Genomic DNA, 22,287 nt, shown 5'->3' with positions numbered 1-22,287 from the left:
GACCGATTGTAGATGGACCTGTGACTGGAACTGCGAGTAGCTACAATCCAAGTTCGCCTATGTGAGATTTCTCAAGCAGTTTTGAGGCCCTCATAAATGCTGGACATTGCGGTCAGTTTGCAGACGTAGCTGTTATTTCCGCGATCCCACGCAGACATCAAACCATACAAACATTTGATGGCAAGTAGATCTGGGAGGCCATTCGTTTGTGTGACGATTTTAGGACCGTAGGTATCGTGCAATGGAAAATATTGAAGGTTCACTGAAGTTGTATTACTGTGATTCTAACTGAACTATATAGCCATAGTGAGGCGATCGTCAGGGGAGTTAGCCTATTCGGAGTTTCCTGATTCAGTAGCTGAATTATAACGATTGTCGCGATCCTCAGGAGTCCATGAGGACTCGGTCCGAATAGGATCGATAGTAATGTAGATTGAACTGCGACAGTTTGACAATGTTAACAATAACGAGAAGTGGTAAGATCTTGCTATGACCAAAGCCAGGATGCAACTCCCCGCCTTGACCTCTATACGTGTTCCCTTGCACCATATGAGCCCTTCGGAGCGGTTCGGCGCCAGTGGATAACTTTCAACAAACTGCACCCCGTCGTGGTCTCGGGCTGTGCGTATAAAGCCCATTACACCACGAGTATATAGATAAAGCCCTGGACTCACCACTCCCCTCAGACTCTCTTCCGATCTGACCCTCGTCACAACCAACATAGCGGATCTACTTTTGGCAAAATCTCGTGTTTGCCTTCAGCGAAAGCTGCACCTCACCCGAGAGATCGCTCGCCTCAATTGCCTCGTCCACTCCCAAACCTTGAAGCCAATTTCCGGACATAAAAATGAGCATCCATGCTTGGAAGCGCGGCATAATTGTCAGGAAAGGTCCCCCAACTCCCATCAGTCGCCCAACGACAGCACGAAAACTCACATTCTTGGATCTACCCTCCGGCAATCCGCAACCAGATCTACGAGTACTGCATCCTCGATTCGGAGCTCGAGATTGTCTCGAGGGCCCGGACGTCAGCCAAACCGTTCGGAGATGTTGCTTCCCTTCCGCGCCCCGAGGCACGCCCGCATGGGACGTCATTCGCTGAGTATTGGCAACAAATACCCATCGATGAGTCGCCTTTCCAACACAGCTCATGGAAGATAGAGCCTATGGAGCTCTACCGCAAGTTCGTCGTCAACGACACCGGCAATTCATACATTGGTCCTACTATGTCTAGCAAGCGTCCTCGCGGGAGATTCCGCGCCTTCGAAGCTTCGTATGCGAAGGGCGGCCAAGTGCAATCTCTGGTCATCAATCTGTTTCTCGTCAACAAACAGATCTGCTCGGAAGCATCGATTAGTGCTCACCAGAGGACATGGCGCATATTAAGCATACTATGAGCGAGTTGCAGTCATATCCTTGTAAAATCCACTGTGGCATATGTCCGCCAGTAATGAGCCTTTGCTGACAACTGCATTGGGTCGTAAGGACGATGTTGATCTGGTTATTGCTGGCGTTTGCGTTTATTGTTGCTGCGAAGATATCTACCAAACGAAGTTTTGTGTTACCGTGGAGTTTTGATGTGAGTAATGCGGAAGCAGCAATTAATCCTTCGCGTTCATCACGTTGCGTAGCACGTGATGCTGCCTACTGACCATACCGAATGTGTCAAGCGCGATTTGGAAAATGGATCAACACACGCTCCTCGACATCTTCCATCCCTTTCTTGGCCCACCTCGCATCACGCATCTCAGCGCTTACGCCTTACCAATGAATGCTTTCTTTTCAAGCGATAATCTGGGGCTTGATCTTCTTCCTGCTGAAGTCCTTCATCGCGTCGCTTCTTTCCTGCCGTTTTCCTCAATCTTAGCTCTCTGTTTTGTGAATCGCCGGCTCTACACAGTGTGCTACGATAGGGTCGTGTTCAAGCATAGCGCCATTCATGCTCTTCATGAGGATCGATATACCAGTCTCGTCGAGCTACAGAAATGCGACTGTCAGGGATGCGTTTGGCGACAAATTGAAGCTTTAGACCAGGAATCCTTATGTTCCAGGACAACTACGGAAGTAGGTAGCGAGGACGAATGGTACCCAGAGCCAGAAGAGGAGCTGGAACAAGAAGACGAGTGGGATTTTGATGACTGGGGTCCTGATATCATTCAACTCAGAGCCAGGCCGTCTCAAGAGTGGTTGAAGAGTTGGCCGAGATCTGATGTCTTCAATCACCTTTCAGCATCCGATAGTTCCCGCATTGCATGTGCGGTAGAGCGAGCACAGCAATGTTTCAATGTCAGTCTTACACATCAGTCAAGGGATTTGTCGCAACATTGGACTAGGGGACGTTGGATCGAATGTAAGTTTCTTTCAACATGTGGAACCATCTTGCATGGTCCCAATGCCTGACAACGATCTCTATCGCCGTTTTATGCTTGCCCCATCTCCCCATCGCGCAAGCCACGTCTCGGACTCAAATCACCAACACATCCTAGGGCTTCCACACCTAATTGCGCTCGGTCATAGTTCCAGCCTTGAGCTAAAGCCATGGACACTCCAACGCTTGCTTTTCGCCCCGGACACATCATGGGGCGATGGCGATCAAGCAAAGAAAAACCCGTGCTCCTCGGAATATATAGCTGCTGGATTTTGTATGCTCACGTCAATGCTGATGTGGGTGGAAACCAAACATAGTATATCGGATGATTCTACGCGTGAGCAAGAGAATATTGGTGAGCAGTTCTGCTTGCCGGAGCCGAATGATTACTACGTGTGGGATCAAATGGAATGGCTGCTCGAGGAGGCGTGGGAGATCCGGGACTTTGACCTTGACGATCGGTACTCCGTCGTTCTACGGCTGATGTTTCAGATTTGGTTTTACCATCGCTCACATCATACCCCTTTTCCGTCGGTACATCTCCTCCCTTTTGCTGCTGTTGTAGGTTCTCCAATTCCGTTCCGGACGCCCGATAATTTCCTGACCAGGCACTGCATCCCAAGAGCACAACTTGATGCTTATCTGTCAGGGGAATGGCTAGGATGGTGTAGCAGTTTCGGCGGGCCCGATTTTCCCAAGATACAGCCACGTTTGCAAGGTATCCATTTTGTTATTAGCGAGTCGCATCCTCCATATGCAGCAGACATCGTTGCTTTGATCTCCAGTTCCAGTGGGAAAGACAGATGGGGATCGTTCATCTTAGAGGGCACAGTGTCGATAGACGGCGAGGTGTGGTTCAGACAGCGATATGCGGAATCTTTGCGTGGAGATATCTACTCGCGTCCTGCAGCAATCTGGAGATACAGAGGAGTTATAACGCCGTTTGGAATTGCCGGACCTCATGAACAGGATAACAGTCATCGATTTGCTAGCGGCCGATCAGCACGAAGTCGGGATGGTTTTTTCTGGCTTTGGAAAAAAGATTGGACCCACGATTGGCCATCTGCTGTACCTAAGGGATAGCAACAGATGCCTGTGCATAGCACATATAGACATGGTATCCATCAAGCGCGCTTGCAGTTCATTGCATCTGGACGTTCCCTTGAACAAGCAACACTGGAGAGCTCATTCTATTCTGGTCCTTCCATACAATTTGTCACCTTCCCATGACTTTGCTCGATGAACTGGGAGAAGCAGACAAGATCAAATTCGTTTGCATCCTGTAGAAAGTGCAATGTGCATATGTGATTGAGGTTCTGCCCTTACAGCGCAAGCCTTGAGACTTGAGCCTTGCGCCCAGTTCACGTCCCCTCATCATCAGCATCAACACATCTTCAGCGGAGCTCAGCGGAGTCGAAGTGGGCTTAGCCTTCACCGGTGACTTTCACTTTCGTAGAGCCTGTCTCTCCCTTGTCTGATCTGGGCATGTAACTCGAAGGCTCCATAGAATGGTCAAGGTCTTCAGCCAGATCCGACGGGTATTATGCGGCCCGCGAACGCTTGAAAAACGATAAGCATGTCACTAGAGGGCCCGACAGTTTCGATACGTGACTTCCAAATACACATTTAGGACGCTGGATTGCGTTGCGGTACATAAGGCGTCGAGATACAACGGATAGTTCTGAGTCTCTTGAAGAGGTTAACTTTCTTCCCTCAAGGGTTCGGTAATAGATGCATTGAGAACACTGTAACTATTTCATTCTCATTCTATACTGCACTACCCGTTGTTGAAATATTTCTAATATCTAATCTTCGTCATGAACGCTTCCGCAACAATACGCAGTGCGTACGTCCGCGCATCAATGATGCTTGAATTCCAAGCTAGGCTGATCGTTCTCTTTAGTAGCGCGATCTTTATGTTCGCAGGCATCGTCGACTTTCCTAGGATCATATCCAAGGAATCGCCACTGTTCGCGTCCATAGTATTCGGGCCCCAGGTCATTCATGGCTTTTTGTTCCTTTTCGCAAATGCCATGCTTGCTATAAGTGAGCAACACAAGTGGTACATCCCAAAGATCAGCGATCCGGACTGGCTGGGGGCGTTCCTCAACGCCACAGGTGGCTTCTGGTTCATGATGGCTGGGTTCTTCTTCTTTCAGAAAGACGAGCTGGCCGCAGCCGCAGCCGCTATGGTGGGAAGTTGGGCGTTTCTGGTGAGGAGTCTAGTGAGGTGGTATGTGGTAATGGAATTTTGTTGAGACTTGGAGATAGCTATAGAGCTCTATAGAAGTTGTCATTTGATACGCGTGGAAAGTCTGTTTCCACGAGACATATATTAGATTCGCTTTAATACATGCCATTAAGCAAGATAATATACAGTTTTACTTCTCCCATTGCAGGAATATTACCAACTTACCTTTTTACGACCGAAACTTAGTTGAGCTAGGTGCGTCACCAACCTTTCATCCGGAACCGACTTTTGTCTATCTAGGTATCCCTCCCGACGCAGGATCTAGCCAAGCGACGCCGCTTCCCATCTCCCGCAGGTTTTCACAACCTCAGGTGAAGATCTTCTATTCGGTCAGATGTTCATCCGGATGCCAAATGCGATCATGTGTGTCATGTAAAGTCCTAATCAGGAACACGAACAATTAAAGTTCACACCTGAGTTCGGGTAATCAATCCCCGAACCCCAGATTCCCCACACTCCGCTCCCACTACTCAAAATGTAGATATATTGCAGGTATATATCATACCGTAGCCCTGATGAGCTACAAAACTTGTCTTGGAGTTACTTTTGACAATGCGGTTCTCGCTACTCGTTGCAATTCCTTTTTTTTCAGTGACGAGTGCCGCATCAGCTGGAGGCAAGCACAAACTATGCAAAGTCCGTGCCAGTGGTACGAACGAAACTGACGATGCTCCGGCGATTCGATCTGCGTTTTCTAAATGCAACCGCGGCGGAACGGTAGAGCTCAGCGCCCCTACGTACTACGTCAACTCGGTATTGAACATCACCGACCTTGAGAATATACAAGTGGATATCAAAGGGAAGCTATTGGTATGGATCAGCGTGTTTCTTCATGGTCTCCCATTGATCCTAATCACAGTGGAGTACGGATATCCCATATTGGCTGAATCATTCACTACCTGTCGGGTACCAGAACCAGTCGACCGCATTAGTGCTCTCTGGTAACAATGTGCGCATCAACGGCCACGGGCTCGGAAACTTTGACGGCAACGGGGACTATTGGTATCAATGGATTAAGAAACAACCGAACACGTCTAACTATCCAGGCCGTCCGCATCAAATTACGTTCAACGGCCTGACCAACTCTGTCATCACAGGTCTTAGTTTCTTTCGGAGCCAGATGTGGACAATGTCGATCATTAACTCTCACAATAACGTTCTGGAAGACATCCTCGTAAACAATACTGGAAATGTGGTATCGAGCTGTAAGTCTTCTGTTGGCGGCTTTCTCCATCCTCGTTGACATGGTTCGAAGCGAACACGGACGGCGCGAACACCATGTTTTCCTCTAACATAACGATGAGAAACTGGACCGTTTACAACGGCGATGACAGCATTGCCATTAAAGCAAACAGCACGAACATCTCGATTCTCGACAGCAAATTCTACAACGGTCTGGGTATCGCGATTGGTTCCATCGGCCAATATTTCGGTCATTTTGAGACCATTGAGAACGTTCGTGCGACAAACATCCAATACAAGAACACACTGCACGCCTTCTACATGAAGACATGGACCGCTGACCAAAATGGTTACCCACCGAACGGAGGAGGCGGCGGCGTCGGTTTTGCTGAGAACCTGCACTTGAAGAACCTGACCGTGTCGGGACTGAGAGGCGCTGCATTCGCCATAAGTCAATGTACGCGATTTAGCGGAGCACCTGGGGTTGGTAACTGCACGAATTCGCAGTTCCAACTTAGAAACATCGGAATCGATGGGATGGTGGGCGATAGCAAATCGAACAGGGTCGCGAGCTTGCAATGCAGCGCGGAGAAGCCGTGTACAGATATCACATTACAGAATATTGACCTGAGACTGTCGAATGGAACGGCTGCGGACAGTTACCTTTGCGGTAATGTGGTAGATACGAGGGGCTGGGCGTGCACTGGCAAGGTGTGCGAAGGTGGGAGTGCGACTGGAGAATGTTAGGCATATAAGAGCTGTTTGGGTAGATGCTGTCTGGAAGAAACACGAGTAGGAGCAATTGAACAATGGTGGTAGCTCGCGGACCGTGGACAGAATACTGACGTCATCATACACTTGCATCACTTGCTCTCTAAACTCTAGGTTCTCTCCGGCTTACGGTAATTGGCATAGCTAGGCAGAGCTCAATTCTAGACCAACCATGTGTAATTAGTTCTGAAAGTCAACCTCGACCGCAATTTACGACCATATCTCTCCGACTGTACTCACACACTATCTCGCAGCAATCCCGCAACACCCCTTAATCTGGTTGATACACTGTCTTGTTTTACAGGTGCTAAACTTGGAACCAAATCATTTACCATTCAACACGATATGCCCGAAACATACGATCACAATAAGAAAACCGTCACACATGGCCTGGCGCGCGTGAACGGTATCCGCCTGCACTACATCACAGCAGGCTCCGGTCCAGCCCTACTCCTTCTCCATGGCACGCCAAAAACCCACTACTACTGGTACAAGATCCTGCCCTACCTGACACCGCACTTCACCATCGTAGCCCCCGACCTCCGCGGCTTTGGCGCAACCGACAAACCCCCAGCCTCAGATGGCTACGACGGCGCGACCAACGCCAAAGACATGATCTCCCTCATGGACCAGCTCGGGCACTCAAAATTCGCAATCCACAGCGAGGACCGCGGCGCAACGTTCGGCTTCTGTCTCGCAGGCTTGTATCCGTCGCATGTCACGCATCTCAGCTTCTGCGAGATGGTGCTGAGCGAGCGCCTTACCGAGCAGTCCTTCTTCACGCGGGAGAACATTGCGGGGCAGTACAACCAGACGGGGGTGTGGAACTGGCATATCCCATTTCTCTGGATGCCGCATGTGCCGGAGATGCTGATTCAAGGCCGCGAAGAAGAGTTCTGGACGCATTTCATGAAGGCGGAGTGTTATAATCCGAATTGTCTGGAGCAGGAGGCGGTGGATGAGTGGGTGAGGTGTTCGAGGGCGCCCGGGGGGTTGAGGGGGATCCTGGAGACGTACAGGGCGCATTGGGCGAATGTGGATGTTGAGGAGGAGATTATCAGGAAGGGGAAGTTGAAGTGCCCAGTGATGACTGTGGGGGCACCTGAGTAAGTGCAAGTTCACTTTCCCTGCGTATTCCTCGCTAGGGAAGTACTCGAAGCCATCCGGGAAAGCACATGGCTGATCAAATCGCAAGGTTCTTCGGACCGATCGTGAAAGAGCAGATGGAGATGGTATCCGACAACATTGTGGTGTCGGAGATTTTCAATGGCTGCGGGCATAGCTTGGCGCTGGAACAGCCCGAGAAGCTGGCTAGCTGTTTGAAAAAGCTCATTCTCTCGCAGTGACCTTTATCGGTCGACATATGCATGGAATAGTGCGATCTGATCATTTGGGTTTCTTTGATACGTATATGTTGCTATCTCGTAGGTAGAGAGAACAGCTAACACTATACGCTAGGGTACGAGGCTGGACGAGCACGACAAGGATTTGGAACAGTAATGTTGATATGGTCTCGGCACATTGCGATATCTAAATTCGTATCTAATATCTTTCAGTAACCACAATCTGCCAGTTTCCTCCCTCGAGGGAGAACGCCACGCGATTGTGGTCCTCTAAACGGGCGGCTCTTGGTTTTGTGCCATTGATCTTTACATCCGGAATTTTTCCCTTGACGAATACAGGCAGGCTGACCTCACCAGTTGTCCCACTCGGAGTGTTGACAGTGACCCGATAACCGCTCGCATATCGTGATCGCTTGGCGACGAACTTGCCCAAGTCTGTAACAAACCCAGCTTCAGCATTCTTGACATCACCGAACTGGGGTCTTAAGGTCCAGGTGCTCCCTGCAGGACTGGTAACTGCGAGACCCACAAGGTACTCCGTCAATGCGCTTGTAGGTCCAGCGCTCCAACCATGAGCGTGTGATACGTAGGACGCATCATAGCCGTAACCGCGGCTGGATCGATATCCAAACGTGCCGTTTACCAAATAACCCTCGATGACAGTGGAACCAGTCCCGTTTGGGTGATTTGCGTACCATCCCCAGCTTCGGCGGATGAGTTCAAGAGCTCGGTTTGTCTCATCGATAGTAAAATGAGCTTGGATTTCGAAGCTAGAGATGAACGGCGATATGTTCTCTGGCAACTCAGGAGCCACAGCCCCAATGTCTGACCAATTTTCCGTCAGCCTAGAAGAGATGCTGGATGCGGTAGAAGACGAGGCATTGACTACGCCGAAGAGTATAGCCATGCTGTTTGCATCTTGTGGGTGGAGTTTTGTGGCCGTAGCATTGTCCTTGAAAGCGCCGTATGCATCGTCGAAGCAATGAGCTTGAATGTTCGCTCGTAGACTCTGAGCTTGCTGCAACCACTTCGAGCTCAGTCCGGTTGTGTCTTTCATCCAAGTAGCCAGCGATGCTCCGGTTCGCAGGGTGTGGTACAGGATTACATTAGCTTCTGTGAGGTTACCGCCGGTTTGCCAGCGAGCCCAATCGCGTGTTCCTGTGGAGTTCAAGAGACCACTGGGTTGGACCTTGCTGTAAATGTATGTCATTGCCTTCAGGTATTTGTCCCAGTTCTGCTGTACAAAGGCCGTATCATTCTTGTAGAGCATGTAGTTGTACGTGCCTATCATGGTCCACATATGGTAAGTGTCGCTGTTTTGTTGCAGAAGAGGAGGCCCTGCTTCGGGGAAAGAACCGTCTTTGTTCTGATGACCGTTAGAGGAATAGTGTTGATGAGAGAATCGACCTTACTTGGTAATTGTACATGACCTGCAGCGCATTTTTGACGCTATCCAAATCCCCGATGCTCACGAATCCAGAAGGAACGGCAATTCCCATGTCGCCTGGCCATACAGCGCGGTCTCTTTTAGCGCCATCTACAATGATTGTGTCCCCTGGACCCAAGGTACCGTTGTTTGCCCAACCATTGGCCAGCATCGGAACCCAACGTCCGGTGTTGACCGGCACAGAGTTAGTCTGCAAGGTATATGCACCTGCATACCAAATTCGATTCAACAGCTCGTCGTCGCTGTGGAAATAACCTTGGTAAGCTCGGAGGTTGGCCCAAGTAGGCTGAAAGCTGATTTCCAGTTGCACGTCGGATAGACTGACAGTGGTGGTGGTGTTTGATATTAGGAAAACAGTCAGGTAGCGGAAACCACCCCGCATGACTTTGTCCGGCATAACGTATGTACCATTTCCGGCTCTAGAGAAATTTGCGTACAGCGCTCCGTCTCTGCCAGCGAATTTCCCATTGGATGCATCGGACCACTCGCCGATCCATGTGCTGGCTTCGGTGAATGCCATACCTAGACTGCCGGAACCAGAGGAAGAATAGGACAACGACACGATTCCGCCTACTTCTCGTCCAAAGTCCAGGACCACATTCGAGCCGTTGCCAGATAGGCTGGCAGAGCCTGTCCATGGACGAGATTTTCTATCCCGAGTTGTGAAGACATGTTCTGGAGCGACTGTCCGGGAAGATGGTGCGTAAATACTCCTCTCCCACTCCCCTAGCACTCGTTAGTATGTCAAGGTAGGTGAATTGCTACTTCAATACCTGGAAAAGCAGTCTTGTCGGGACCGCTGCAAGGTGTTTGTCGCCAGCACTGCGCTGCTTGTGTCGCAAGACAATGTGCGGCGAACAGTCCGAAATATGCGCACTTGATCTTCATTGCGAAAGATGAACGACTTCTAAAAGACGAACTTCATAAGACACTGATAGGGAACCACAACATTGGAGACGCCGAGAAATCATGGCACCCATATTCGAAAAACGGGGGCAAATGAGGCTCGGTTCGGATTCAACCGAGATAGAGTTTCTCCGGATGTACATGGAGGCTAAAGATTAGTGCGACTCCATATTGATCGACAATGCGGGGAACACATTAGTTTGTCGTCATTGTCGCCTACTTTTTGCAGCTTGGTAGGGCACTGTCGAGCTTGCTTCGTACACTATAGCAGTGTGAGCACAAGTAGTTCTTGAGCAGACTTTGCGGGTGATGTAGGAGCGAGTTGAGAGGATGCAATGGACTACCGCACTATCATTCTCAAACTTGGACCAAGCTGAGCCCTAGATCGAATCAGCAGGTATACGGCAGGTCCCTGGGAGCCAGGTACAAGGTTCCGCGGAGGAGGAAAGGTTAGAAAGTGCGGAGAGGTGCGCTAGCTGATTCCAGTAGCGGCAGACCCTTTCGCCGCCACGTGGCGCAGCTTCCTCAACGGGTTTGTTCCTCTCTGTTGAAGTCGCAACACCATGGTTCACCTTGGTGGGCCCGCTTCAAGCTCTGTTGGCACAGTCAACTCGAGGCACTTTTCTAAGATGTGTCATATCTGTGTCATATCTCTCGCTCTGCCCTGCCCATATGCGCCGTTATGGCTGCCTTCAGTAACGTCCTCATGACTCAACCCGACCCGTGGCTCACCGAAAAGACGAGGCTGTGTGACCTGCCTTGATTGCCAACAGTTGTCAAAGTTCCATGCCAAAGGCACCAGGAATTTCACCTTCACGATATTATAGCGGCCAATAGCGACTGTGCATGCGCTATTAGACCACAGTAAGGCTTCCGCTATTGTTCACTCACGTTTGCTGCCAAAGAAGCGCCAAGATTGTCCATTCTACGGCGAGGCGAACAATGGGCGAACGCGTAACGCGTCAATAGGGCTTCAGTCGTGTCACGTGTAGATACTTCGCCCTGTCTGCGTGACAGCATTCTTGCTACGGCTCCAGCATTTCCGTACCTTGCACTTCACATAGCACTCACACAGCGCTCTCTCACTCAGCACAGCCAGCCCGCTGAGCTTTCGCGACATTCGCCACCAAAATCGGGAATCTCGGAATTCACACTCACCTATCAAAAGAAGCTGTTTCCTCGCAACCATTCTGACTTTGTTCAACGCTGCCCTTCGAAATAGTCTGGATGCGTGGAGCGTCATTGGAGGAGATTTGATAAGAGTCAGACAGTCTTCACCTCCTGACCGAAATGGCGCTGCCTAAATCTGGCTTGCTTAGCCTCCCGGCCGAAATTCGAAATACTATATACGACCAAACCTTCAATGGAGATATGTCCAACGCCGATATGCTCGCACTCATGAACACATCGAAGCAGCTGCACCTCGAAGCAGGGTCCCGCTTCTACGCCAACAACCCTTTCATAGTCAGGGTCCCGGCTCCGTCGGTCCCGGGCGCGACAGTCTTACCGCCTGTCAATGACCGCTACCTTCCGTTCCTCAAAGACCTTGGGGTTGAGATCAGTGCAGGCTGTGCGACTCGCCCTCGAGTGCAAGAGATAGCCGCTGCGATAACGCGGCTCACAACAATCGGTGCGGAATTCGATAGAGTATCGTTTTTGATCCAATTTCCGCCTGAGCTATCGTTCTTCCTCCAGGATAGGTATGATGATCCGATACTGGACAAGTCTCATCCGATAACTACTGCTCTACATAATCTTCTCGACTCAGGCGTCTCCAAGGTGGTCCACATCTGGATGAATGGAGCATGGTTTGCTCCAGGGCTGGCGACTTCGATGAAAGCCCGTTATTGCTCCGGCCTCAAGTTCATGCTCATCAATGAGGAGCACAAAATCATTGAACTTGGCGACCCCTTCGTGTACGAAAGGGCCCCAACCGGTCTGTGTTCTTGCACTCCTATCAAGATATTCGGCATGATCGAGGATAGCGGCGACGACTTGAATACGGTGGTTGGACTCGATCTCGACATGGGAGAGCATACCCTGGAGCTACATAGGACCGACCACGAACCATTCCTGGGGGTAGACGAAGATATAAACACCAAGGCTGAGGAAGACCTGACTGACGAAGACGACATCGACATGGAAGATCTGATAGCCTTCGACCCCGCAGATGTCGATGCGATCGAAGAGAATTGGAACCAGACCTTTAGTCTCCTCGACCATGAGGAGATGATGACAAAGGAGATCGAGTTTCTCGTAGTGATGGCGCCTCATATGCTACTTCCATCGTCAGAGGCGGCTGGCATAGTCACAGCCCCTCAACCGGCGATTGCTATGACTAGACCTTGAAGGAGTCAAAAAACGCACATCACCACACCAACGCAATGCTACATCGTAACACGAACCGGCATACGAATAGAAGCTAAGACCTGACCTGCATTGCACGCATAATCTTCACTTTTCCTTGTATCCGAGTACCGCATACTTCAGCGCTGATTTTACGTCTATGGTGCCCCATGCCGTCTTGTTGCCAGGAAAGCTGCAAGAGCTACTGGATGCGATAAATCATGTCGCCCGCGAAGACCCGAACCTAAAGACCGGAGACCTGGAAGCATGTTCGGAGCTTTGGCAATCAAGCCCACGCATCTATTATCGACGCCCACGATCTCGGAAGGAGCTTGACACCCGCGAAGAAGGCAATGACAGCGACGACGACGACGACGACGACGACGACTATGAAGAACGCAAGGGCGCATATTCATTGCCGCTTCCGACACCGCTCTTCACTGCCTCACGTCCACCCCATACCCTGCCTTTCCGATATAAACCCGACACCCAAGCCGTTCCTTCCACCCCTACCACCATTACCAGCCCAGTCCCATTCCTCCTCCTTACAGGCAGTGACGGCCTACGCGACACACGCGCCCCCATCCTCTTCAGCGGCGCCCCCCTCTCCGACATCCAAACCGCCATCCACGCCGCGATACCCGCCCACACAGCCCTCTGCGAAGCCCGTATCAACCACAACCGCGACAACCCCAAAAGCCACTCATGCCCTACAACGCCGAGCAGTAGCGGCAGCCCCAGGCACAGGCACAGGCCTACAACGCCAACACCAACGAATGAGCAATTGGAAGAAGCGACCCGTGCAGCCCTCTCACGCGCCCGCACAGCATCCTTACCACGCCCTACTCGCCTCCCCGTCCACACCCGCAGCGAGACTCCCGCCTGCTCGCGAAGTCGCCCGAGGAAACAGCGTCGCACCGCGCCCACCGGCCCTGCTCCATACCAACCTGACTCCGACGATGGAGACAGAGGCCGCTCGCGCACGCGGCCCGTGATTTCTCGGCCGATGCTGCAGCATCCGATTGCCGTGGCTGGGGTCGAAGTCGGCGAGGGGCGTCCGGGGGGTTCGGGTAGCTCGCTTCACGATCCTGCGAAGGGGGACATTGGGGGTGTGCTGGAGGCTGGGCGGACGGCGGCACGGCGGCGGGGGAGGGCGCGCGACTTGTCGAGAGAGGGGCGTGCGAGGGACGCGGTGCTGCGGGGCGCGTGTAGGTAGTCGTACAAGGCGGGACAGTGCAATACATTCAGATGCCCAGTTCGCCGTCATGTGTCGATCTTGCGGTACCTTACCTGCGTGCGTGTGCACAGCCGATACATCGACCTGGGAGGGTCTCGCCCTCCCCAGCGAATCCCAGCCCCGTGGCACCGCTGCACAGCATGTCTTCTGTACCACCGCTGAATCAGATCAGGCGAGCAGCTGACTGGGCAGGACGGGCGCTGTGTTTCAGGCTGGGGCGCAGCCAACATCTGGAGTTATTTTTATAGGTTGAGGCGGGCTGTGGCGGTGCGGGGGTGAAGTGAGGGAGTGCGGGGGCGAAAGCGAAGGCGAGGTGTCACGCGACTGGTTGGGGGCAGGAAAGGAGCTTCTGGACACGGTTCTCGAGGTCTCGTGCGGATGTTTCGGTGGTGCGTATGTTCGAGGGAATATGGTCGCCGCTAGCCCTCCAAGATACATCATCCAAGAAAGGGAAACATTAAAACGTACGATTGACCAACAAACAGGTCTCTGTAGATGCAAGTTGATTATTTCTTTCCTGGTTTTTATGTACAGCCGTCTCTATCTCGTTTCTCTACGCCGTGAGTATGTTCCCGGCCCAGAGAGCCCCGTCGTCGTCCTAGTCTCATAGATAATGTCGGATTTGTGTGGAGGGGGTATCATCTCGTATGAAGGTGGTCCGCTCCAAGGCAAGTACAGGTAAGGTGAAGCTCCGCGTCCCAGGCCCAACGGCCTCAAGCAAGTATAGCAACAAGTGAGTAGCAATAACGTCGTCTCCCCGTGGCATACCCCACTCCGCGCGGGGAAAAAGTGTAAAATGTAATGCGAAATAGAATCAATGTCCCGTCCCTCTTGGTGAACGCCGTACAATGCAACGCTATGCGTAAAATGTCATGCTGAAACCTAACCTCCTCTTGCAGGCATGCGGTCCTGGCCCCAGGCTGATTAAATATCGTACTCGTACGCGATAGTATACTACAATTACTCCTTCTCTTTTTGCTCGTCAAAAAAGTGCAGCGAATCGAAACAAGGCGGTGCGAAGCGAAAACGGCGCCAGCGATCAATTGGGAAGCACGTTCTCCTTCTGCTCGGTGATGATGCCGCCGATGTTCTCGGCGAAGATGCGTTGTATGGGAAGCGTGATGGCGTTCATCATATTCTGCTGAAGATCCTCTTTGATCTTTTGCTTCTCGAACCAGTAGTGGCGCACGTATTTGCCCTGACAGTTGGAGACCTCGACACCCGGGAAGCCGTTGGCCTCGGCACACTGCAGCTCCTTGACGTAGTCTGCGTAGTCGTAGCGGATGTACTCGCCGAACGCCGACTGCTCGTGAAACTTGGGCATCTTCCACTCGGAGCAGCCCTTGTAGCGCGTGTCGTCGGGGCACTCGTGCCAGTCTTTGAGGATCTGCATCGTGTGGGCGTTGTTCTGGACGACCATGAAGCCGGTGTTGGTGTAGGTGCGGTTGAAGCGGTCGGAGTTGTACTGGGGCGCTTCGGGGTCCCAGGGATCGAGAGCCATGGTGAAACTGTGTTCTGGCTTGATCTGCCAGTAGTTGAACATCCACTCGAGGGGGAGGTGCTGGAAGCGAAACGTCGCATCGGCGTCGAGGAAAACAATAAACTTGTAGTTCTTGATGTGCTGGGCGAGTGCCGAGGGCTTGATCCAGGTGGCGTGGCGATCTTCGAATTCGTGCGCGTGGACGAACTTGTAGTCGTAGCCGTGGATCAGCGAGTAGATGTAGTGGCTGAAGACGCCGCCCGACACGTGGTTGAGCTTGCGCCAGTCAAAGAGGCCGTGGTTGAAGGCCTCGGTCGACTCGAGGGGGCGCGTCTCCAGGTCCAGGATCAAGACGTCCTTGCCCATCTGCTTCGTGTAGCGCGGATCCCGCGGCAGGGTGAGCGAGGTCAGGTTGAGGTCCTCGCCAATGAAGGAGAAGCTGGACTCGTCGGGGGCGATCTTGAGCGGCTGGTAGAGCTGGCGGATGATTTCGTGGATGCCGAGCTTGGCGGTGCCTTCGTTGGTGACGGTCCTGCAGAGGGTCAGCCTCCCAACAGCGCCTGTGCGCGGGCGGGGAAAACACACATCTCGACGTGGGTGGTGCTCTTGGGCAGCTGCGGCAGCTGCGGCGGGCTCTGCCAGGCCAGGAAGCCAAAGACGAAGAGCAGCACGAAGCCGGCGGAGACGGCGAGGCCAAACAGGGGCCCCCGCGGGCCGGTCGTGGGCAGCATCGTGTCGGCCGGCGCGCGTAGGAGTCGAGGCAGCTGTAGAGGGACGTGACGGGAGGCGGCGGGCGTCGTCCAGGAGGCACGGCGGCTTCGCGTGCTTTAAAGCGAGCAGCCAGCGAGAGATTAGGCTTGGCATCTCACGCTGCCTCAGCCCCTGCGACGCCGTTGCTTAGCGGCATCAAGGCGGCGGCGAGGCGAATCACCCGCCGGCATCCCGCCAAGCTGCGCCCGCCGGCCTGGGCGCTGCAAAAAGCACGCCCGGTGTGGCGCCCGCTGCGGAACCCGGCACCGGCCACCTGCCCCCCTCCGCTGTCGCTGTGCTGCACCTAGGGCCCACGACGCAGTGCTTGCACGCCGTCGCGCCGTGGCAGCGATGCTTTGACAGGCCCCAGAGTCCATCCAGCAGCGGCCAGCGAGCCTCACCCACAAAACCACTCCGCGCTGCCCCACCAGCCCTCCCTCCCGCCCGCGCACATGCCTTCACACACCAGCGAGAGCGAGGTCCACCACGCGGCCTCGCGCTCAGCCTGTACCCCGCGTTCGCTGACTACTTCCCAACCATGGCCGTTCATCGCTCTTTTTGATTCGCCGCTCCTACTCCGCCTGGGTTGCCAACCTGCTGGACTGATGTCGCACGATGCTGTACTCGGCCCCAAGGCATCTTTGGTGGCTTTCGGCCGTAGACGCTGTGGAACCGAACACGACCATGGACCATCTCGCACCGTTGCTCGCGGGCGGGAAACGTGTGGTGCTGTCGGTGCGTGAGACCTCTATGGCTCTGAGACAGCCACCGTACCAATGGGCCCAAGCCTTAATGGGACGTCAGGCCTCAGAGAGGACGGCCTGCGAGAAGGTGTTCGACAGTGGCGTTGTGACGGCATACATCAACTGTCCCTTGCGTATCGTGATATCCTGCAAGAAGTGATGCTGACACTTTGCATGCTGCATGCCACAGCCACCTTTCCCAGGCTTTGGTACCAAGCACCGCACGCAAATCCCATATCGACTCCGGAATTCAGGCAGACGCGAGGCAGCATTTGCCGTCACCTGTATGCCATTTAACGGCCGTAGTAACTATGCCGTTCGTCATCTAGCCATGTAAATCGGCTCCTACCCCAAGTGGAACTCTCCAGGTACGGCATGGCCATTTCGATATTGGTCATCGAAATGAGCAGGACCCAGGAATTGGACTGCAAATGTTCCTTCGGAATTCGGGGGAAGTGGTTGCCGCCGTCGACAAGAATCGCGGGCCGGAAGCGCTGCCATTGCCACTGCCTCCTTTATTCGTCGCACCTGCCCCTTCCCCATTTGGTGATCAATGGAAGAATTGCACAGCCGACAGGCCTTGCGTTCAATTTTGACCATCTCAGATTATGCCCTGTCAGTACAAGCTGCAGCAGAGTGTGGATGCATCCTATGATAGTATGGAAGGGATGGTGTAGATGATCGGTGATGGATTCTACTGCAATTTTCAGTCGTTGCTTTCGTGCCTCGCGGATGAACCCTTGGAGTCCTTCGTTTTGACTTGCAATCATCTGCTCGCCTATGTCCTGTACACAGACGCCTACGCAGACGCATTCTAGACACATCGGAAACTGCAACAGCAGCCCAAAACATGGGATTGCAAACACTCATCGCTCATTAGACCGCAACCGCGTATACGTCGTGACTTCGGCACCTTGCCTTCACTCTTTCCGTTCCTGCCCCTTTGTCTTCCCGTAAGCCCCACCAGCCAGCTTCCTCATCTCCAGCGCACGCTTGTATGGCGGTGCCGTCGGCGGCTGTACTGGGTCCAAGCTGACTCTGTCCTTTGGCAGTGCGTACGTCGCATCTGAATCATACGCCGACAAGTCTCCGCAAGCCAGGAACGGTGCTATCCATCTTGCGCCGCCTTCCTCGATACCCGCCTCATCGCTCTCGTCACCGAGATCAATCTCGACCACACCGTCTGGCCGAACCGTCCGCGAGGGCTTCGTAGCGTCTGGCTTCTCGTCGGGAATGGGCAGTGTGGTCCCGGCACCCAGCGGCTTCTCAAGCGACGGCTGGAACCCCTCTGGCGGACAGAACCCCTCGCAGACTACAAAGGCCTCAATGCTAGAGGCGCGGGAGCTCCTCGGTTTTGCAACTCGTACGCGTGAGAAGACGAGCTTCAGCTGCGCAAACAGCAAATCGACGTCTTTCCCGCGGAAGATTTTGGCCACGAACTTGCCGCCGGGCTTGAGCACGCACAGCGCGAGGTTCAGCGCCGCCCACAGCAGCTGCGACTGCACGTAGATGTCGAGGTCGTGCAGGCCGGTGACGTCGGGCGCGCCATCGGAGATGACGAGGTCGACGGGCGCGGACGGGGAGGACGTCGTCGAGGCGGGGTCGTAGGTGTCTGGGTCGAGGGCTCTGAGCATGAGGGGGATGGTCGAGGGGTGTGTTATGTCTGCGCGGAGCGTCGTGACGCCTTCTAGTGGGCTCATGGGCTGGAGGTCAATGGCAACGATGCGGACGCCTTGCCTCTTCTCAGGCTGCTGGACGTCTTGCACGGCGCCTCCATCTTCGCTGGATGGTGCAACGTCTTCTGCTGTATTGCTCTTGCTGCGGCCTAACACGTACTCCCGCGTTTCTTTCTGCTTCTGCTCCCAGCCCGCCCGTCCGAACTTCTCGCCTTTGATCAGGACCCGTGATAGGACTTGACTCCAGCTTCCGGGTGCGGCGCACAGATCCACGACCCGCGTGACGTTTTCGAAGAGGTTGAATTCTTCGTCCAACTGCAGAAGTTTGTAGGCCGAGCGGGCGCGCCAGCCTTCTTCCTTCGCCAGGCGATAGTAGGCGTCGCGTTTGTCCTTGGAAGATTTCCCCATCTCTTGAGAAAGTGGATATCGATTTCAAGAATGTGCAGATGTGGTGCTCCCGATCAGGTGCCACGAGGCTGGCCAGCTGTTTGCCTGCCTGCTTAGGTTTACACTTCTATCTCTTTCAGGATGTACCAAGTCGAAATGTCTTATCCAAAAACGGCTGCAAAGTGATCAAGTAAATCTAATCGAGTCGCCGTGAATTCTCTCGCTTCCCCCACAACGGCAATTTTACGCGACGCGCGCGGAGCAGCCCTACCCGACCGCCGACCTCTCCCCCAAAAATTTCCACAGCTTTCCTACACAACGCGACGTGCAGTCGCACCCTTGCAATTGCACATCATGAAGCGCCCACACGCCGCGCCCAAGCCAGCGCACCCCACGCACAAGCGCCAGAAGCTCGAGAAGCCATCCGCGCCCGCAAAACCACCTGCGCCGCGCCGCAAAATCCGCCTCGACGACCTCTCATGGAAGGCCGTCTCCATGCCCGACCGGCTGGAGGACTTCGAGGGCTTCTATGGACTCGAGGAAATTGACGATGTCGAGGTAGTGCGGGAGGGTGCGACGCTGAGCTTTGGGACGAGGAAGAGCGAGGAGCAGCTTGAGCGGGAGAGGGAGGAGGGGAGGAAGAGGGAAGAGGACGAGAAGAGGAGGTTTGAGGAGATGAAGGATAGGCAGGGGGAGGTGGACTTGGATGTCGGTGTGGAGGATGAGGCGGTGGAGAGTGAGTGGGAGGGGTTTAGTGATGGGCAGGGTGACGAAGAGGATGCAGTCGGGGACGGTGAGGCGGGGGTGGAAGAAGAGCCCAAGCCAATGTCGAAGAAGGAAAAGAAAAAGCAAAAGGAGAAGGAAATCAAGGAACGAAAGGAAAACCAGAAGAAGGAGAAGGCTGCAAAGAAAGAGGCTGCAGATCCCAAACCTGCGAACCAAGCCAAGGACAGCAAGGACCAGGAGCAGCAGAAGAGCAACGAAAAACAGGCAATAGGCAATGGGGCCTTTGACCTTCTGGCCGATAAATCTGAGGACGAAGACGAAGGCGATGTCGACGTCTCGGCGTGGGAAGACCTTGGCCTGTCCAAGCAAACGCTTGCCTCGCTGGCCAGACTGAAGTTCTCCGAGCCAACGACCATCCAGTCTTTGGCCGTCCCAGAGGTCCTTGCGGGCCGCGACGTGATCGGAAAAGCTTCTACCGGCTCCGGAAAGACTCTCGCCTTCGGTATACCCATCCTGGAATCGTACCTCAAGTCGCCGCCCAACGCGAAGAACCACACTCCCATCGCTCTAATCATCTCGCCCACGCGTGAGCTTGCGCACCAGCTTGCGGCACATCTAACCGCTCTATGCGCCGACGGTGACTTCAAGGCGCCGTCGATAGCGACTGTCACTGGTGGATTGGCCGTACAGAAACAACGCCGACAGCTGGAGCATGCAGATGTCATTATCGGAACCCCAGGTCGCTTGTGGGAGGTCATCAGCAGCGGTCAAGGACTCTTGGCGTCTATCAAGAAGATCCGCTTCCTTGTGGTAGACGAGGCTGATCGCCTTCTGAGCCAAGGGTCTTACAAAGAGCTCGGTGAAATCCTCAAGATTCTTGACCATGACGATAACACAGAAGAGGGGGTCGAGCCTGATCCAGCTGCGGAGGTTCAGCGCCAGACTCTCGTCTTCTCCGCCACGTTCCACAAGGGCCTTCAACAGAAGCTCGCTGGCAAAGGCCCCAAAGGCGGCGGCGACTTGATGAACAAGCAAGAATCCATGGAGTACCTCCTCAAAAAGCTCAACTTCCGGGAAGAAAAGCCTAAGTTCATCGACGCAAACCCCACCTCGCAGATGGCCACGGGCCTTAAAGAAGGCCTCATCGAATGCGCCGGCACAGAAAAGGACCTCTTTCTCTACTCCCTGCTCCTCTATCACCCCAAAAAGCGCGCCCTCATCTTTACAAACTCTGTCTCAGCTGTCCGCCGCGTCACCCCCTACCTCCAGCACCTCGACCTCCCCGCGCTGCCCCTCCACTCGGGCATGATACAAAAAGCCCGCCTCCGGTCCATCGAGCGCTTCACCCAGCGCCCCGGCTCCATCCTCGTCGCCACCGATGTCGCTGCCCGCGGCCTTGACATACCCGGCGTCGAACTCATCGTGCACTACCACCTCCCCCGCGCGGCCGACACCTACGTGCACCGCTCGGGCCGCACGGCGCGCGGGTCCGCCTCGGGCGCCAGCATCCTCATCTGCGCGCCGGAAGAAGTTGCAGGCGTCCGGCGCTTGGTTGCCAAGGTGCACGCGCGCAATGAAGCCGCGCCCGGCAAGAGGAAGTCCGCGTACTTCATCCGTACGCTCGACATCGACCGGCGCATAGTCGCGCGGCTGAAGCCCCGCGCTGTGCTGGCGAAGCGCATCGCCGACGCGACTATCGCGAAAGAGAAGACGCACTCCGAAGACAACTGGATGCGCGAGGCGGCAGAAGAACTCGGGGTGGACTACGACAGCGAGAGCTTTGAGAAAGAGGCGAAGGGACGCAAGGGTCGGGGCGCGGGACGCAAGAAGAAGGAGAAAGAGGCGAGTCGGTTGACGAAGGGGGAGATGGGGGCGTTGCGGGCGGAGCTCAAGGGGTTGCTTGGGCAGAGGGTGAACGTGGGTGTTAGCGAGCGGTACTTGACGAGTGGAGGAATTGATGTCGAGGCCTTGATGAGAGGGGAGGGGAATCTGGAGTTTTTGGGCGACGCGGGGGCGCTGGGCTTTGAGGATTGATGAGGAGAGGGTTGGGGGTGTAGAGAATCTTGCTCGAGTAGAGCAGTATGCTATGATGTTGTGTGTTGTAGGCTGATACCCGCTTGCAGATGTGGGACTTCGCAGCGGGAAAATATAAAATTTCGACTGTGCTACTTTCCAGTGTGTGAACAGGGATACCTCGTTTCTGAAATCTTTTTGGCAGTGACATTTATTAGGTTTTCCCCAGGCGGACTGGTTGTTCTGAGGCTCATTGGTTCTACGCTCAATCACCGGATATCTCCCATAGTCATCTAAAGCTAGTGATTTGAGATATGCCGGAGCTGAGAAGACAAGTACGAATGGGGTAGCGTCTACATTTGAACATGTTCATCTTGAAGGGCGCAGTTGAAATCCATGTCTGACCGAGAGCAGGAGCGTTGCTTTTGGGCGCGGCGAACGATGTGCAGGGGAGTCCGCGGTGACTAGAGATGCAAAACTGCTTCCAGTGCGCGAGTGGCCGTTGGGGTGTGTAGGTATGTGATTCTTGTTTTCTGACTACTGTGTGCCTGCGCGGACACAATGTGACAGCTTTGAACGAGCCGGTAACACAGATCTGGAGTTGGAAGAACGACTTCTGGGCGTCAGCGCGGCTCAGTCGTCCTAGATACATGCCTCAACA

General features: G+C 54.0%; 10 protein-coding genes across 10 annotated transcripts; 7 read left to right on the top strand and 3 right to left on the bottom strand.

The window, feature by feature from the left end:
- Positions 1–1,374: 1,374 nt before the first annotated feature.
- On the top strand, positions 1,375–3,627 carry CC84DRAFT_360742 (uncharacterized protein). The gene is made up of 2 exons (XM_018185906.1): positions 1,375–2,350; positions 2,487–3,627. Exons 1-2 carry the CDS (start codon positions 1,684–1,686, stop codon positions 3,449–3,451), a joined length of 1,632 nt encoding a protein of 543 aa, XP_018030515.1. The 5' UTR covers positions 1,375–1,683; the 3' UTR covers positions 3,452–3,627.
- Positions 3,628–4,027: 400 nt separating this feature from the next.
- Positions 4,028–4,711, top strand: CC84DRAFT_360740 (uncharacterized protein). Its single transcript, XM_018185905.1, has one exon. The coding sequence runs from the start codon at positions 4,186–4,188 to the stop codon at positions 4,624–4,626; it is 441 nt and encodes a 146-aa protein (XP_018030514.1). The 5' UTR covers positions 4,028–4,185; the 3' UTR covers positions 4,627–4,711.
- Positions 4,712–5,170: 459 nt separating this feature from the next.
- On the top strand, positions 5,171–6,548 carry CC84DRAFT_1199680 (extracellular exo-polygalacturonase-like protein; the record flags this gene model as incomplete). The annotated part of the gene is made up of 3 exons (XM_018181632.1): positions 5,171–5,429; positions 5,479–5,824; positions 5,875–6,548. Coding segments are annotated over 3 exons (1,279 nt in total), but the record flags the coding sequence as incomplete, so codon positions are not given.
- A 369-nt stretch (positions 6,549–6,917) lies between these two features.
- Positions 6,918–7,918, top strand: CC84DRAFT_1263847 (alpha/beta-hydrolase; the record flags this gene model as incomplete). The annotated part of the gene is made up of 2 exons (XM_018185264.1): positions 6,918–7,678; positions 7,768–7,918. 2 exons carry the CDS (start codon positions 6,918–6,920, stop codon positions 7,916–7,918), a joined length of 912 nt encoding a protein of 303 aa, XP_018030512.1.
- Positions 7,919–8,084: 166 nt separating this feature from the next.
- CC84DRAFT_1263846 (Six-hairpin glycosidase) lies at positions 8,085–10,334 on the bottom strand. The gene is made up of 3 exons (XM_018185263.1): positions 10,136–10,334; positions 9,328–10,088; positions 8,085–9,281 (listed from the first exon to the last, which is right to left on the bottom strand). The coding sequence occupies exons 1-3, from the start codon at positions 10,248–10,250 to the stop codon at positions 8,115–8,117; spliced, it is 2,043 nt and encodes a 680-aa protein (XP_018030511.1). The 5' UTR covers positions 10,251–10,334; the 3' UTR covers positions 8,085–8,114.
- Positions 10,335–11,268: 934 nt separating this feature from the next.
- Positions 11,269–12,792, top strand: CC84DRAFT_360705 (uncharacterized protein). Its single transcript, XM_018185904.1, has one exon. It carries the CDS (start codon positions 11,559–11,561, stop codon positions 12,615–12,617), a length of 1,059 nt encoding a protein of 352 aa, XP_018030510.1. The 5' UTR covers positions 11,269–11,558; the 3' UTR covers positions 12,618–12,792.
- CC84DRAFT_1222457 (uncharacterized protein) lies at positions 12,775–14,035 on the top strand (the record flags this gene model as incomplete). The annotated part of the gene is made up of 2 exons (XM_018183373.1): positions 12,775–13,822; positions 13,923–14,035. 2 exons carry the CDS (start codon positions 12,775–12,777, stop codon positions 14,033–14,035), a joined length of 1,161 nt encoding a protein of 386 aa, XP_018030509.1.
- An 855-nt stretch (positions 14,036–14,890) lies between these two features.
- On the bottom strand, positions 14,891–16,062 carry CC84DRAFT_1190880 (uncharacterized protein; the record flags this gene model as incomplete). The annotated part of the gene is made up of 2 exons (XM_018181146.1): positions 14,891–15,863; positions 15,917–16,062. The coding sequence occupies 2 exons, from the start codon at positions 16,060–16,062 to the stop codon at positions 14,891–14,893; spliced, it is 1,119 nt and encodes a 372-aa protein (XP_018030508.1).
- A 1,443-nt stretch (positions 16,063–17,505) lies between these two features.
- Positions 17,506–19,062, bottom strand: CC84DRAFT_1168994 (FtsJ-domain-containing protein). Its single transcript, XM_018179549.1, has one exon. It carries the CDS (start codon positions 18,906–18,908, stop codon positions 17,745–17,747), a length of 1,164 nt encoding a protein of 387 aa, XP_018030507.1. The 5' UTR covers positions 18,909–19,062; the 3' UTR covers positions 17,506–17,744.
- Positions 19,063–19,203: 141 nt separating this feature from the next.
- CC84DRAFT_1168993 (DEAD-domain-containing protein) lies at positions 19,204–21,754 on the top strand. The gene has a single exon (XM_018179548.1). It carries the CDS (start codon positions 19,242–19,244, stop codon positions 21,645–21,647), a length of 2,406 nt encoding a protein of 801 aa, XP_018030506.1. The 5' UTR covers positions 19,204–19,241; the 3' UTR covers positions 21,648–21,754.
- Positions 21,755–22,287: the final 533 nt, after the last annotated feature.

The sequence above is a fragment of the Paraphaeosphaeria sporulosa genome, assembly GCF_001642045.1.
Source record: "Paraphaeosphaeria sporulosa strain AP3s5-JAC2a unplaced genomic scaffold CC84scaffold_13, whole genome shotgun sequence".
Lineage (NCBI taxonomy): Eukaryota > Fungi > Ascomycota > Dothideomycetes > Pleosporales > Didymosphaeriaceae > Paraphaeosphaeria > Paraphaeosphaeria sporulosa.
This window is presented reverse-complemented; position numbering and strand designations above follow the sequence as displayed.

Coding starts and splice junctions, on each gene's coding strand:
- CC84DRAFT_360705 (XM_018185904.1), top strand. CDS start 11,559: ATGGCGCTGCCTAAATCTGGCTTGCTTAGCCTCCCGGCCGAAATTCGA.
- CC84DRAFT_1168994 (XM_018179549.1), bottom strand. CDS start 18,908: ATGGGGAAATCTTCCAAGGACAAACGCGACGCCTACTATCGCCTGGCG.
- CC84DRAFT_360740 (XM_018185905.1), top strand. CDS start 4,186: ATGAACGCTTCCGCAACAATACGCAGTGCGTACGTCCGCGCATCAATG.
- CC84DRAFT_360742 (XM_018185906.1), top strand. CDS start 1,684: ATGGATCAACACACGCTCCTCGACATCTTCCATCCCTTTCTTGGCCCA. Junction 2,351..2,486: donor TAGGGGACGTTGGATCGAAT/GTAAGTTTCTTT, acceptor AACACATCCTAG/GGCTTCCACACCTAATTGCG.
- CC84DRAFT_1168993 (XM_018179548.1), top strand. CDS start 19,242: ATGAAGCGCCCACACGCCGCGCCCAAGCCAGCGCACCCCACGCACAAG.
- CC84DRAFT_1263846 (XM_018185263.1), bottom strand. CDS start 10,250: ATGAAGATCAAGTGCGCATATTTCGGACTGTTCGCCGCACATTGTCTT. Junction 10,089..10,135: donor CGACAAGACTGCTTTTCCAG/GTATTGAAGTAG, acceptor AACGAGTGCTAG/GGGAGTGGGAGAGGAGTATT. Junction 9,282..9,327: donor AGGTCATGTACAATTACCAA/GTAAGGTCGATT, acceptor AACGGTCATCAG/AACAAAGACGGTTCTTTCCC.